This window comes from Chamaea fasciata, unplaced genomic scaffold (assembly GCF_029207755.1).
Source record: "Chamaea fasciata isolate MVZ Bird 193981 ecotype frontalis unplaced genomic scaffold, bChaFas1.0.hap1 SCAF_881, whole genome shotgun sequence".
In the NCBI taxonomy this organism is placed as follows: domain Eukaryota; kingdom Metazoa; phylum Chordata; class Aves; order Passeriformes; family Sylviidae; genus Chamaea; species Chamaea fasciata.
In genome coordinates, this window is record NW_027094966.1 from 18470 (window position 1) to 34103 (window position 15634).

Consider the following 15634-nt stretch of genomic DNA (forward strand, 5'->3'; position numbering starts at 1 on the left):
CCAGCAGCCCCCCCAGCACCGCCCCCCTGCAAAGCAAAGAAAGGGGCGGGGTCACCCGGGGGTCACCCGGGGGTCACCCAGAGGTCACGGGGTCACCGGGGGGTCACTCACCCGGAGCCGAGGCCGAGGGGGGAGGGGGCGGAGCCGGGGGGGGGCGGCGGGGGGGAGGGGCCGGAGGTCAGTGACGTCACTGAGGATGGGAGAGGGGTCAAAGGTCAGAGGAGCCAAAAATCCTCAAATCCCCTTAAAATTACCCAAAATTCCCATCAAAATAACCTAAAATCCACTCAACATTCCCAAAATCCCCTCAAAAATGTCCCCAAATTCCCTTAAAATGCCCCAAATCTCCCCAAAATTGCCCCAAATCCCCCAAATTCCCCCAAATCCCCCCAAATCCCCCCAAATCCCCCAAAATCCCCTCCCCCACCCCATTTTTGGGGGTTTTTTTGGGTTTTTGGGGCCCCGGACCCCACTGTGGTGCCGAGGCTGCCAGGGGCGGGGAGGCCGAGGGCGGGGCCGGGCGGGGTCACCTGGGGGACAGTTTGGGGTCATTTTGGGGACATTTGGGGACATTTGGGGTCACATGGTGACCAATCCCATTGGGGGACAGTGACCAATCCCAATGACCAATCCCAAACAATGACCAATCCCATAAGTGACCAATCCGATGGGGGACAATGACCCGTCCCATCTATCCCACAATGCCACTGGGGACAATGACCAATCCTATTCAATGGCCAATCCCATTGGGGACAGTGACCAATCCCAAACAATGACCAATCCCATAGAGTGACCAATCCCATAGAGAGGTGACCAACCCCATTGGGACAGTGACCATTCCCATACAATGACCAGCCCCATAACTGACCAATCCCATGGGGACAGTGACCCAATGACCAATCCCATAGAGTGACCAATCCCATACACTGACCAATCCCATACATTGACCAATCCCATACACTGACCAATCCCATACATTGACCAATCCCATACACTGACCAATCAATCCCATAGAGTGACCAATCCCATACACTGACCAATCCCATACAGTGACCAATCCCATACACTGACCAATCCCATAGAGTGACCAATCCCATAGAGTGACCAATCCCATGGGGACAGTGACCCAATGACCAATCCCATACACTGACCAATCCCATACACTGACCAATCCCATACACTGACCAATCCCATACACTGACCAATCCCATACACTGACCAATCAATCCCATAGAGTGACCAATCCCATACACTGACCAATCCCATACAGTGACCAATCCCATACACTGACCAATCCCATACAGTGACCAATCCCATAGAGTGACCAATCCCATGGGGACAGTGACCCAATGACCAATCCCATACACTGACCAATCCCATACATTGACCAATCCCATACACTGACCAATCCCATGGGGACAATGACCCAATGACCAATCCCATACACTGACCAATCCCATACACTGACCAATCCCATACATTGACCAATCCCATACACTGACCAATCAATCCCATAGAGTGACCAATCCCATACACTGACCAATCCCATAGAGTGACCAATCCCATACACTGACCAATCAATCCCATACACTGACCAATCCCATGGTGACAATGACCAACCCCAACTCCCAAAAAACCCTCAAAACGCCCCCAAACCCCCCCCAAAGACCCAAACCCCCCAAAAATATGAAGAACCCCCCCAAAAAAAACCCCCGAAAACCCAAAAAACGACATAAAACATCCCCAAAAAACCCCAAAACCTCCCCCAAAAAACCCCAAAAAACTGAAAAACTGTAAAAAACACATAAAACACCCCAACCCCCCCAAAAAACCCCCAAACTCAAAAACCCCAAAAAAACCCCCAAAAAACCCCCAAAACCCAAAAAAACCCCACCCCAAACTCAAAAACCCCAAAAAAATCCCCAAAACCCCCCCAAAACCCAAAAAAAAACCAACCCAAAAATCAAAAACCCCAAAAAACCCCAAAAAATCCCCCCAAAACCCAAAAAAACCCAAAACCCCAAACTCAAAACCCCAAAAAACCCCCCAAAACCCCCCAAACCCCCCCAAAAAACCAACCCAAAAATCAAAAACCCAAAAAAAACCCCCAAAAATCAAAAATCCCCCCAAATCCGCCGAAAACTCTCCTCCCACACACACCCCATGAGCGCCGAAGGCCGGAACCTTCGCGGCGACGTTCCCGGCGGCGCCGGCGGCGTTCCCGGCCACGCCGGCGGCGTTGGCGGCGTTGGGGACGCCGCCGGCGGCGTTGGGGACGTTGGGGACGCTCGGGGCGACGCCGGCGGCGACGCCGCAGGGGTTGATGCGCTTCTCCTTCTGGCGGCGGTTGCAGAACCAGACGCGGATCACCTCCTTCTCCATGTGCAGCTGCTCCGCGATCAGCAGGATCTCCTCCGACGTCGGCTTCTGGTTCTGGGGGGGAAAAACGGGAAATTGGGGAAACCGGGGAAATTTGGGAAATTTGGGAATTGGGGGGAAACGGGGAAAACGGGGGGAAATGGGGAAAAAAATAGGGGAAATGGGGGAAATGGGGAGGAAAAAAGGACGATGGATCTCCTCCGACGTCGGCTTCTGGTTCTGGGGGGGAAAAACGGGAAATTGGGGAAATCGGGGAAATTTGGGAATTGGGGGAAATGGGAAAACGGGGAGGAAATGGGGAAAAAAAATGGGGGAAATTGGGGGGAAAAAGGAGGATGGATCTCCTCCGACGTCGGCTTCTGGTTCTGGGGGGGAAAAACGGGAAATTGGGGAAACCGGGGAAATTTGGGAAATTTGGGAATTGGGGGAAACGGGAAAACGGGGGGGAAATGGGGAAAAATGGGAGGAAAAAATGGGGAGGAAAAAGGACGATGGATCTCCTCCGACGTCGGCTTCTGGTTCTGGGGGGCGGAAAAAACGGGAAATTGGGGAAACCGGGGAAATTTGGGAATTGGGGGAAACCGGGAAAATGGGGGGGAAATGGGGAAAAAAATGGGGGAAATTGGGGGGAAAAAGGACGATGGATCTCCTCCGACGTCGGCTTCTGGTTCTGGGGGGCGGAAAAAACGGGAAATTGGGGAAATCGGGGAAATTTGGGAATTGGGGGAAACTGGGAAAACGGGGGGAAATGGGGAAAAAAATGGGGGAAACTGGGGGGAAAAAATGGGGAGGAAAAAAGGACGATGGATCTCCTCCGACGTCGGCTTCTGGTTCTGGGGGACGGAAAAACGGGAAATTGGGGAAACCGGGGAAATTTGGGAATTGGGGGAAACTGGGAAAACGGGGGGGAAATGGGGAAAAAAAAAGGAGGAAAAAAGGACGATGGATCTCCTCCGACGTCGGCTTCTGGTTCTGGGGGACGGAAAAACGGGAAATTGGGGAAATCGGGGAAATTTGGGAATTGGGGGAAACGGGAAAACAGGGGGGAAATGGGGAAAAAAAATGGGGGAAATGGGGGAAATGGGGAGGAAAAAAGGACGATGGATCTCCTCCGACGTCGGCTTCTGGTTCTGGGGGGGAAAAACGGGAAATTGGGGAAACCGGGGAAATTTGGGAAATTTGGGAATTGGGGGAAACCGGGAAAACAGGGGGGAATGGGGAAGAATGGGGGAAATGGGGAAAAAAGGACGATGGATCTCCTCCGACGTCGGCTTCTGGTTCTGGGGGGAAAAACGGGAAATTGGGGGAATTTGGGGGAGAAATTGGGAAACTGGGAAAAATGGGGGTTGGGGAAGAAAGGGGGGAAATCGAGGGGAAAATAGGGAAAAATCAGGGGAAATTGGGAAAATCGTAAAAATTGGGAATTGGGGAAATCGGGAAAATTGGGGGAAATTGGAAAAAAAGGGGGAAATCAGGAGGAAAGGGGGGAAACTGGGAAATCGGGGAAATTGGGGATATTTGGAAACCGGGAAAAAATTGGGGGAAAAGGGGAGGAGAAAAGGACAAGGGGAAAAAGGGGAACATCGGCAAAAATTGGGGATTTGGGGGTTTAGGATATTTCAGGGATTTTTGGGGATATTTGGGGTTTATTTTGGGATGTTTTTGGGATGTTTCCTCGCCGCCAGGAAGGATTTCTCCAGGGCCAAGCGCACGTTGGGTTTGGGACGGGTTTTGGGTCATTTTGGGTCATTTTGGGCCGTTTTTAGTGGGGATTTTTGGGAATTTTTTTTGTCTGTTCGGTTTTTTGGGATATTTGAGGGCATTTTCGGGATGTTTTCGGGATGTTTCCTCACCGCCAGGAAGGATTTCTCCAGGGCGAAGCGCACGTTGGTCTCGATGCTGGTCCGCTTCTTGCGGCGCCGCCCCGGGAGCCCCTCGAAGCCCCCCAGGGTGGGCGGGCCCAGCGAGGGGGGGCTGGGCAGGGCCGAGTCCACCGACATCGTCTCTGGGGGGGGAGGAGCCCATGGATCCTATGGATCTGATCCTATAGATCCCACTGATCCCATAGATCCCAGAGATCTGATCCCATAAATCCCATAGATCCCACAGAGCCCATAGATCCTACAGATCTGATCCTATGGACTCCGTTGATCCCATTGATCTGATCCTATTGATCCCACTGATCCCATAGATCTGATCCTACAGATCCCATAGTTCCCATACATCCCGTTGATCCCACAGATCCCGTAGATCCCATTGATCCCATAGATCCCATAAATCCTATAGATCTGATCCTATGGATCCCACTGACCCCATTGATCTGATCCTATTGATCCCACTGATCCCACTGATCCCATAGGTCCCGTAGGTCCCATCGATCCCATCGATCCCCATGATCTAATCCTATAGATCCCATAGATCCCATGGGCCCCATTGATCTGATCCCGTTGATCCCGTCAATCTGGTCCTATAGATCCTATAGGTCCTGTCGATCCCATAGATCCCACGGATCCCATGGATCCCACAGACACCGACATCGCCCTGACTTGGCGAGGGAGATCCACAGGATATCTATAGGGGATCTAGAGGGGATCCATATTGATCCATAGGGGATCCATTGATCCATAGGATCCATATTGATCCATAGGGGATCCATAGGGGATCCATAGGGGATCCACAGGGATCCACGGGTCCCACCTGCGTCCCTCAGCCAGGTCTCCAGCAGGGGATCCATTGATCCATAGGATATCTATGGGATCTCCATTGATCCATAGGGGATCCCCAGGGGATCCATAGGGGATCCACAGGGATCCACGGGTCCCACCTGCATCCCTCAACCAGGTCTCCAGCAGGGGATCCATTGATCCAAAGGGTATTTATGGGATCTCCATTGATGCATAGGGGATCCCCAGGGGATCCAAAGGGGATCCACAGGGATCCACGGGTCCCACCTGCGTCCCTCAGCCAGGTCTCCAGCAGCGGTTTGAGCTTGCACATGTTTTTGAAGCTGAGGTTCAGCGCCTCGAAGCGCGAGATCGTCGTCTGGCTGAAATCGTTCCCGTAGAGCTTCCCCATGGCCAGGCCCACGTCGCCCTGGGGGAGCCCCAAAAACACCCGAAATTGACCCAAAAATCATCCCCAAAACGGCCAAAATACAGCCGAGAAAATATCCCCAAAACAGCCAAAAAATGCCCCAAAAATGCCCCCCAAAATATCCCCAAAATCACCAAAAATCAGCCCAAAAAACACCCCAAAATCAGCCCCAAATCGTCCCCAAAATCACCCAAAAATATCCCCAAATGTTCCCCAAATCAACTCAAAAATCAGGGCCCCCAAAACAGCCAAAAATCACCCCAAAAAAACCCCCCTAAAAAATTCCAAAAAAATCCCCGAAAAAATCCCCCCCAAAAATTTCCCAATCCCCAAAAAACCCAAATGGAACTAAACCGAAAAAAAACCCCAAAAATCAGGAAAAAAAAATTTTATAAAAATAAAAAAAAGGGAAAAAAATAAAGAAAAAAAATCGCAAAAAAAAAATCAGGAAAAAATCGGAAAAAAATCGGAAAAAAATCAGAAAAAATTTGGAAAAAAATTGGAAAAAAATCTGAAAAAATCTGAAAAAATCAGAAAAAAATCGGAAAAAAAATCTGAAAAAATCTGAAAAAAATCTGAAAAAAATCGGAAAAAAATCTGAAAAAATCTGAAAAAAATCTGAAAAAAATTGGAAAAAAATTGGAAAAAATCGGAAAAAAATCGGAAAAAAATCAGAAAAAAATCAGGAACAAATCGGAAAAAAATCGGAAAAAAAATCGGAAAAAATCGGAAAAAAATCGGAAAAAAATCTGAAAAAATCGGAAAAATGTCGGAAAAAATTGGAAAAAATTGGAAAAAATTGGAAAAAAATTGGAAAAAATCTGAAAAAAATCTGAAAAAAATCTGAAAAAAATCTGAAAAAAAATCAGAAAAAAATCGGAAAAAATCAGAAAAAAATCCCCAAAAAACAAAAAAAAAAATCCAAAAAATCCCCCCAAATTCCCGAAAGCCCCAGAACGCCCCAACCCGCCCCGAAAGGGAATTTTTACCTGCGTGAAGCCGAGTTTGATCCTCCTCTGCTTGAAGGTGCGCGCGAACTGCTCGAGCTCCTCGAGGTCGCCGGGCTCCTCCCCGGGGGGGCCCGGGGGCGCCTCGGGACATTTCGGGGCCACCCCCGAGGGCGGGGGGGGCTCGGGGACCCCCGGCCGGGCCGCGGGCTGCCGAGGGGAGACCGAGGCCTTCGGTTAGGGGCGGGAAAAGGCGGGGAAATGGGGAACGAAACGCAAAAAAACCTCCAAAAAAAATATCAAAAAAAAAACCCCAAAAATTCGGTTAAAAGGGGAGAAAAGATGGGAAAAAAAATGGAATAAAACACAAAAAATCTCCAAAAAAAAACCCCAAAAATGCGGTTAAAAGGGGAGAAAAGATGGGAAAAAAATGGAATGAAACGCAAAAAATCTCCAAAAAAAACCCCACAAAAAAAAAACCAAAAAATGCGGTTAAAAGGGGAGAAAAGATGGGAAAAAATGGAATAAAACACAAAAAATCTCAAAAAAAAAAACCCAAAAAATGCGGTTAAAAGGGGAGAAAAGATGGGAAAAAAATGGAATAAAACGCAAAAAATCTCCAAAAAACAACCAAAAAAACCCCAAAAAATTCAGTTAAAAGGGGAGAAAAGACAAAAAACCCAAAAAACAGGAATAAAACACAAAAAATCTCAAAAAAAAAAAAACTAAAAAAAATCCCAAAACAAATCGGTTAAAAGGGGAGAAAAGACAAAAAAAAAATGGAATAAAACGCAAAAAAATCCCCAAAGGAAAAAAAAACCCCAAAAATTCGGTTAAAAGGGGAGAAAAGATGGGGAAAAAATGGAATAAACCACAAAAAATCTCAAAAAAAAACCCCAAAAAAATTCGGTTAAAAGGGGAGAAAAGACAAAAAAACAAAAGAAATAAAAGACAAAAAAATCCTCCAAAATCCCCCAAAATCGGTTAAAGGGGGAAAAGAGCCAAAACCCCGAGGAGTTTTTGGGGGGTTTGGGTGGGAGGTTTGGGGGGTTGGGGGGATTTTTTTTCATATTTTTGGGGGATTTTTGGGGAATTTTTTTCAGATTTTTGGGGGGGTTTTGGGGGGAATTTTGTTTTTGATTTTGGGGGGATTTTTGGGGGTTTTTGGGGGGATTTTTTTCGGATTTTTGGGGGATTTTGGGGGGATTTTGGGGGGAATTTTGGGGTTTTTCGGGGGGGATTTTTTCCGGATTTTTTGGGGGCTTTGGCGGGAATTTTGGGGGGATTTTTGGGGTTTTTTGGGGTTTTTCGGGGGGGATTTTTTCCGGATTTTTTGGGGGCTTTGGCGGGAATTTTGGGGGTAATTTGGGGTTTTTCGGGGGGGATTTTTTCCGGATTTTTTGGGGGCTTTGGCGGGAATTTTGGGGGGATTTTTGGGGTTTTTTGGGGGGTTACCTGTGCGTGCAGCCCCCCGCGGGGGGGGTTGGGCAGGAGCCCCCCCGGGCTGTGCTGAGGTAGCTGAAAGAGGTTGGGGGGGGGGGAGCAGCCCTGGGGGGGGGAGAGAAAAAAAACGGGGGGGGGAGGGGTCAGGGGCGGGTCCCCAAAACCCGCAGGGACCCCAAAATGAGACCCCAAAACCCGCAGAGAGCCCCGGATCCCCCCAAGACCCCCAACCCCCCCGAATCCTCCCCTGGGACCCCAAAAATCCCCCCCAAGACCCCAAATTCCCCCCGAATCCCCCCCAACCCCCCTCCTGTGACCCCAAAATCCCACCGTGACCCCTGAGTGACCCCCGGGTGACCCCGTGACCTTTGCGTGACCCCCGGGTGACCTCACCTGGCTGTCCCTGCTGGGCCGGGGGCAGCAGGAATTGGGGCGGGGGCTGCAGGGGGTGGCCGGGCACCAGAACCAGCTGCTGCAGCTGCAGGAGCCCCTGCAGGTCCTGCGGAGGGACAGACGGACACACGGACGGACGGACAGGGGGACACGGGGGACACCAGGACAGACAGGGGGACACAGGGACAGACGGACAGACAGGGGACACGGGACAGACAGGGGGACACGGGACAGACGGACACACGGACGGACAGGGGGACAGGGGACATGGGGACAGACAGGGGGACACGGGACAGACGGACACACGGACGGACGGACAGGGGGACACGGGGGAGACCAGGACAGACAGGGGGACACAGGGACAGACGGACAGACAGGGGACACGGGACAGACAGGGGGACACGGGACAGACGGACACACGGACGGACGGACGGGGGGACAGGGACAGACAGGGGGACACGGGACAGACGGACAGACGGACGGACGGACAGGGGGACACGGGACAGACGGACACACGGACGGACAGGGGGACACCAGGACAGACAGGGGGACACGGGGACAGACAGGGGGACACGGGACAGACAGGGGGACACGGGACAGACGGACACACGGACGGACAGGGGGACACCAGGACAGACAGGGGGACACGGGGACAGACAGGGGGACACGGGACAGATGGACACACGGACGGACGGACAGGGGGACACGGGACAGATGGACACACGGACGGACGGACAGGGGGACACGGGGGACACGGGACAGACAGGGGGACACGGGACAGACGGACACACGGACGGACAGACAGGGGGACACGGGGGACATGGGGACAGACAGAGGGACAGGGAAAGACAGGGGGACACGGGACAGACAGGGGGACACAGGGGACATGAGGACAGACGGACACACGGACGGCCAGGCGGACAGGGGACATGGGGACAGACAGAGGGACAGGGACAGACGGAGGGACACAGGGGACATGAGGACAGACGGATGGACAGGGGGACACCGGGACAGACAGGGGGACACAGGGGACACAGGGACAGACGGACACACGGACGGACGGGGGACAGAGAGGACAGGGACAGGCGGACGGACGGGGGACACAGGGACAGACGGACGGACAGGGGGACACAGGGACAGACGGATGGACGGGGGGACACCGGGACAGACGGACGGACGGGGGGACATGGAGGGACGGGGGGCGACACAACACGGGGGCGTCGGGTGAGCCCCGGGAGCCCCAAACGGGGCATTTGTCTGGGGGGTTTGGGGTGAATTCGGGGATTTTGGGCCGAATTCGGGGATTTTGGGGCTGAATTCGGGGATTTTGGGGTGAATTCGGGGATTTTGGGCTGAATTCGGGGATTTTGGGGTGAATTCGGGGGATTTTGGGCTGAATTCGGGGATTTTGGGGTGAATTCGGGGGATTTTGGGCCGAATTCGGGGATTTTGGGGCTGAATTCGGGGGATTTGGGGGCTGAATTTGGGGGATTTTGGGCCGAATTCGGGGATTTTGGGGTGAATTCGGGGATTTTGGGCCGAATTCGGGGATTTTGGGCTGAATTCGGGGATTTTGGGGTGAATTCGGGGGATTTTGGGCCGAATTCGGGGATTTTGGGCTGAATTCGGAGGATTTTGGGCCGAATTCGGGGATTTTGGGCTGAATTCGGGGATTTTGGGGTGAATTCGGGGGATTTTGGGCTGAATTCGGGGATTTTGGGCTGAATTCGGGGATTTTGGGCTGAATTCGGGGATTTTGGGGCTGAATTTGGGGTATTTTGGGGCCGTTCCCAGAGGATTTTTGGGGCCGTTCCCGGAGGATTTTGGGGCTGAATTCGGGGGATTTTTGGGCTGAATTCGGGGGATTTTTGGGCTGAATTCGCGGTATTTTGGGGCCGTTCCCGGAGGATTTTTGGGGCCGTTCCCGGAGGATTTTTGGGGCCGTTCCCGGAGGATTTTTGGGCCGAATTCGCGGTATTTTGGGCCGTTCCCGGAGGATTTTTGGGCCGAATTCGCGGATTTTTGGGCCGAATTCGCGGTTTTTTGGGGCGGTGACCTCGCGGCATTTCGGGCCGAGTCCCGGGGGCACTTTGGGCGAAACCCGGGACGCGTTTCTGGGACCTCTCCGCCCTCCCCGCTCCGTTACCTGCGCCGAGAGCTGGATGGGGCCGGGCAGCGGCAGCGGCGGCGGCGCGGGGGGCGGCGCGGGCCCCTCGGGGCCGGGGGTGGCGGGGGCGGCCGCCGGGGTGGCCGCGGGGGTCCCCGCCGTCCCCGCGGGCGGCCCCGGGGCGGCCCCGGGGGTCCCGGCCGGTCCCTGCGGCAGCTGCGCCGCCGCCGCCGCCAGAAGCTGCGCCTGGGCCAGGAGCTGCTGCGGGGCCGGCAGCAGCGCGGCCAGCTGGGGCCGCAGGCGACAGGCGACAGGCGATAGTGGCGGCGACAGGCGACAGGCGATAGTGGCGGCGACAGGCGATAGTGGCAGCGACAGGCGACAGGCGATAGTGGAGGCGACAGGCGACAGGCGATAGTGGCGGCGACAGGCGATAGTGGCGGCGACAGGCGACAGGCGATAGTGGCGGCGACAGGCGACAGGCGACAGGCGATAGTGGCAGCGACAGGCGACAGGCGATAGTGGCGGCGACAGGCGACAGGCGACAGGCGATAGTGGCGGCGACAGGCGATAGGCGATAGTGGCAGCGACAGGCGACAGGCGACAGGCGATAGTGGCGGCGACAGGCGATAGTGGCGGCGACGGGACAGGAGACAGGCGATAGTGCCAGGGGACACAGGGATGGGGACAGGGATAGAGACAGGCGACAGCGACAGCGACAGGGAGAGGGACACGGGGACAGGGACCGGCGACAGGCGACAGGCGATAGTCACAGGCGATAGTGGCGGGCGACAGGGAACAGGGGAGAGGGGACAGGCGACAGGCGACAGCGACAGCGATGGAGATGGGGGACAGCGACAGGGACACGGGGACACGGCAGCGGAGGGGTTAAGGGGGACACGAGGGACAATTCGGGACAATTCGGGACAATTTTGGGACAATTTTGGGACAATTCGGGACAATTCCGGGGGGGACACACAAGGGGGGGAGGAGCAGCAGGTCAGTACCAGCCCCAAGCCCCGCCCCGCGCAGCAGCGAAGCCCCGCCCCCAAACCCCAAACCCCGCCCCCAAACTCCAACACAACAAATCCCCCAATTCCCAAATTGTCCCCAAAGGTGCCCAAAGCGGTCCCGGACTCACCCCGGCCAGCTGGGACCCCGCCAGCAGCAGCTGAGCCTGGGGAGGGGGCGCGGGGTGGGGAGGGGGCGGCTCCGGGCCCGTCACCTGCCGGCGGTTTTGGGGTGAAATCGGCGAGGTTTGGGAAAAGGCGGGAAACTGGGAGGAATTCCGCGGGGAATTCAGGGAAATCTGGGGAGATTTGGGGGAAAAGTCCGGGGGGAAGTCGGGGGAAATCCCCCGGGGGGAGGGGGGGTTGGGGGGGAATTTTGGGGGAAATTTGGGGAAATTCAGGAGGGATTCGGGGGGAAATTGGGGGAAATCGGGGGAAATTCGGGAAATTGGGGAAAATTTGGGGGAAATTGGGGGAAATTCAGGAGGGATTCGGGGGGAAATTGGGGGAAATCGGGGGAAATTCGGGAAATTGGGGGAAATTTGGGGGAATTTGGGGGAAATTTGGGGAAATTCAGGAGGGATTCGGGGGAAATTGGGGGAAATCGGGGAAAATTCGGGAAATTGGGGGAAATTTGGGGAAATTTGGGGGAAATTTGGGGAAATTCAGGAGGGATTCGGGGGGAAATTGGGGGAAATCGGGGGAAATTTGGGGGAAATTCGGGAAATTGGGGGAAATTTGGGGGAAATTTGGGGAAATTCAGGAGGGATTCGGGGGGAAATTGGGGGAAATCGGGGGAAATTCGGGAAATTGGGGGAAATTTGGGGGAATTTGGGGGAAATTTGGGGAAATTCAGGAGGGATTCGGGGGGAAATTGGGGGAAATCGGGGGAAATTCGGGAAATCGGGGGAAATTCGGGAAATAGGGGAAAAATTGGGGGAAATTGGGGGAAATTTGGGGAAATTCAGGAGGGATTCGGGGGAAAATTGGGGGAAATCGGGGGAAATTCGGGAAATTGGGGGAAATCGGGGGAAATTCGGGAAATCGGGGGAAATTCGGGAAATTGGGGGAAATTGGGGGAAATTTGGGGAAATTCAGGAGGGATTCGGGGGGAAATTGGGGGAAATCGGGGGAAATCGGGGGAAATTGGGGGAAATTCGGGGAAATTGGGGGAAATTCGGGGAAATTGGGGGAAATTCGGGGAAATTGGGGGAAATTTGGGAGGATTTGGGGGAGTCTGGGGAGATTTGGGCGGATTTTGGGGTGTTTTGGGCCGATTTTGGGCGGATTTTTGGTGAATTTTGGGGCAGATTTTGGGGCATTTGGGGCAGATTTTGGGGCGGATTTTGGGGCAGATTTTGGGGCAGATTTTGGGGTGTTTTGGCCGATTTTGGGGCCGATTTTTTTGGGGTGTTTTTGGCGGATTTTGGGGACTCCCCCCCGGTTTCCTGTTTTGCCGCCGCCGCCCCTCCCCCACCCCAGCCGGGATTTCCCCCCCCCCGCCCCTCCCCCACCCCCGGCACCAAAACAGGAACCGGGGGGGAGGGGCAGATTTGGGGAGGATTTTGGGGTGAAATTTGGGGATTTTGGGGCGGATTTGGGGAGGATTTTTGGGGATTTTGGGGAGAATTTTGGGGGATTTTGGGGCGGATCTGGGGCAGGGTGTTTCGGGATTTTGGAGAGGATTTTTGGGGCGAAGTTTGGGGATTTTGGGGCAGGATTTGGGGCAGGATTTTTGGGGATTTTGGGGAGAATTTTGGGGGATTTTGGGGCAGGATTTGGGGCAGGATTTTTGGGGTGGATTTTAACGGGATTTCAAAGGGATTTTGGGGGAGGATTTTGGGGTGAAATTTGGGGATTTTGGGGGCGGATTTGGGGAGAATTTTGGGGTGACCTCGGGGAGGGTTTTTTGGGAGGATTTTGGGGATTTCAGGGAAGATTTCGGGGAGGATTTGGGGAGGATTTGGGGAGGATTTTGGCGATGTGGGGTTGAATTCGGGGCAGGATTTTCGGGATGTTTTCGGGCAGGATTTTGGCGACGATTTTGGGGGATTTCAGGGGGGATTTCGGGGAGGATTTTTGGGGATTTTTTGGGGGGATTTTGGGCGGGATTTCGGGGCAGATTCGGGGCGGATTTCGGGAATGATTTTTGGGATTTCAAAGAGGATTTTGGAGGGGGAATTTTGGGGGTGAATTGATGGGATTTTGGGGTGGATTTGGGGGATTTGGGGGAGGGTCTCCGTCTCTTACCTTGGCGCCGGGGGGGGCGGGGCCGAAGGGGGGGGGGTTTGTTCTGCTGGGCCTGGTGGGGGAGGGGAGGGGTGAGATCCAAATTTGGGGGGGAGGGTCCAGCCCCAGGACCCCCCAAAAAACCCCCAAAAAACCAAAAAAACCCCCAAAAAACCAAAAAAAACCCCAAAATTTCTCACCTGGTGGTTCGTGTCGGGTCCATTGGTTTCTGTGTCTGGGGAGGGGGGAAAAGGGACAATCAGGGGGGTCCCCAAATGTTCCCAAAATGTCCCCCCAAAAAATCCCAAAATGTCCCCCAAAAAATTAAAAAAAAAAAATCCCAAAATGTCCCAAAAATTTTTTTAAAAAAATCCCAAAATGTCCCCCAAAAAATCCCCAAAAAACATCCCCGAAATGTCCCCAAATAAATGTCCGAAAAAAAAATTATAATTAAATAAAAATCCCAAAATTTCCCTGAAATCTCCCCCAAAAAATCCCGAAATGTCCCAAAATGTCCCCAAAATGTTCCCAAAATGTTCCTACCCGGGCGCTCCCCCGGCAGCTCCTTCTCCAGCTCCAGGGGTTTAGACATCCTCAGTTCTTGGGGTGGAGGGAAAGAAAAAAAATAAAAACGTCAAATCACCCCAAAGTGACCCAAAAAAATCACCCGAAAAATCACCCCGAAACCACCCCAAAAATCATCCCAAAATTACCCCGAAATCACCCCAAAAAATGACACTGAAATGACCCAAAATTGCCGAGAAATGTCCCAAAAATCATCCCAAAATTACCCCGAAATCACCCAAAAAAATTACACCGAAATGACCCAAAATTGCCGAGAAATGACCCAAAAGTAACTTCAAAATTACCCAGAGTTCACCCCAAAAAATTACACCGAAATGACCCAAAATCGCCGAGAAATGACCCAAAAATCACCCCAAAATTACCCAGAATTCACCCCAAAAAAATTACACTGAAATGACCCAAAATTGCCGAGAAATGACCCAAAAATCACCCCAAAATTACCCAGAATTCACCCCAAAAAAATGACACCGAAATGACCCAAAATTGCCGAGAAATGACCCAAAAATCACCCCAAAATTACCCAGAATTCCCTTCACCCCAAAGATCCCCCCGTGGTCACCCCAAAATCAGCGAAAACTGCCCCGAAATGACCCAAAATCGCCTGGAAATGACCCCAAAATGACCCCAAAAATCACTTCACCCCAAATAATCCCTCAGGGCCGCCCCCAGAAATCGGAGGAAATCGCCCCAAAATGACCCGAAATCAGCGGAAAATCACCCGAAATGAATCTAAATTACCCCAAAATCGCCCCAAAGAAATCTAAACGCCCCCCAAAAAATCCAATTCGCTCCAAATCGCCCCAAAATAAACCGAAACCGCCCCCAAAATCACCCCAAAATCGACCCAAATGAATCCGAGTCACCCCAAAATTTAAAATCACCCGAAACGGCCCCAAAATGACTCCGGGCCGGCCCCAAATTCGCTCCAAATCACCCCAAAAAAAATCGCCTCAAATCCGCCCCAAAATCAGCCGGAATCGTCCGAAATTCGGGCAAAAAAAAACCCCAAAAAAACACCAAAAAAAAAACCCCCAAAAGCAAACCCCGAATTCCCCCAAAATCGCCCCAAAACCGCCCCGGATCCACCCGAAATTCACAAAAATCGCCAAAATCACCCCAAAAACCGATCCACGAGCACCCCGAAATCCCCGAAATTCCCCCCAAATCCAAAATTTTTCAGATTTTTTCCCATTACCTGCGGGGGGAGGGGGTTTAACCCCTTCCGGGGAGGAATTTTTTTGGGGGGGATGATTTTGGGGTTTTTTGGGGTTTTTGGGGGGTTTTTTGTCAGCCCCTCCCCCCTCATTTGCATGAGGCTGAGTCAGCCCCGCCCCTCCCCCCACTCTCACTTCTCCTTTCGCCGTTTTTGGGGTTTTTTAAATGAAAATTTAGGAGGGGGGGGGGAAAGAGAGATTTAGGGGAAATGAGCCGAGTTTGGATGGCGGGAA

The 15634-nt window shown here is 53.0% G+C and overlaps 1 protein-coding gene across 1 annotated transcript; it reads right to left on the reverse strand.

Moving 5' to 3' along the window:
• Positions 1 to 449: 449 nt before the first annotated feature.
• On the reverse strand, positions 450 to 15375 carry LOC136306004 (POU domain, class 2, transcription factor 2-like; the record flags this gene model as incomplete). The annotated part of the gene is made up of 11 exons (XM_066209355.1): positions 14145 to 15375; positions 13802 to 13836; positions 13623 to 13674; positions 11504 to 11587; positions 8251 to 8361; positions 7875 to 7967; positions 6462 to 6629; positions 5331 to 5472; positions 4233 to 4384; positions 2161 to 2433; positions 450 to 530 (listed from the first exon to the last, which is right to left on the reverse strand). Coding segments are annotated over exons 2-11 (1179 nt in total), but the record flags the coding sequence as incomplete, so codon positions are not given.
• Between the last annotated feature and the right edge of the window lie 259 nt (positions 15376 to 15634).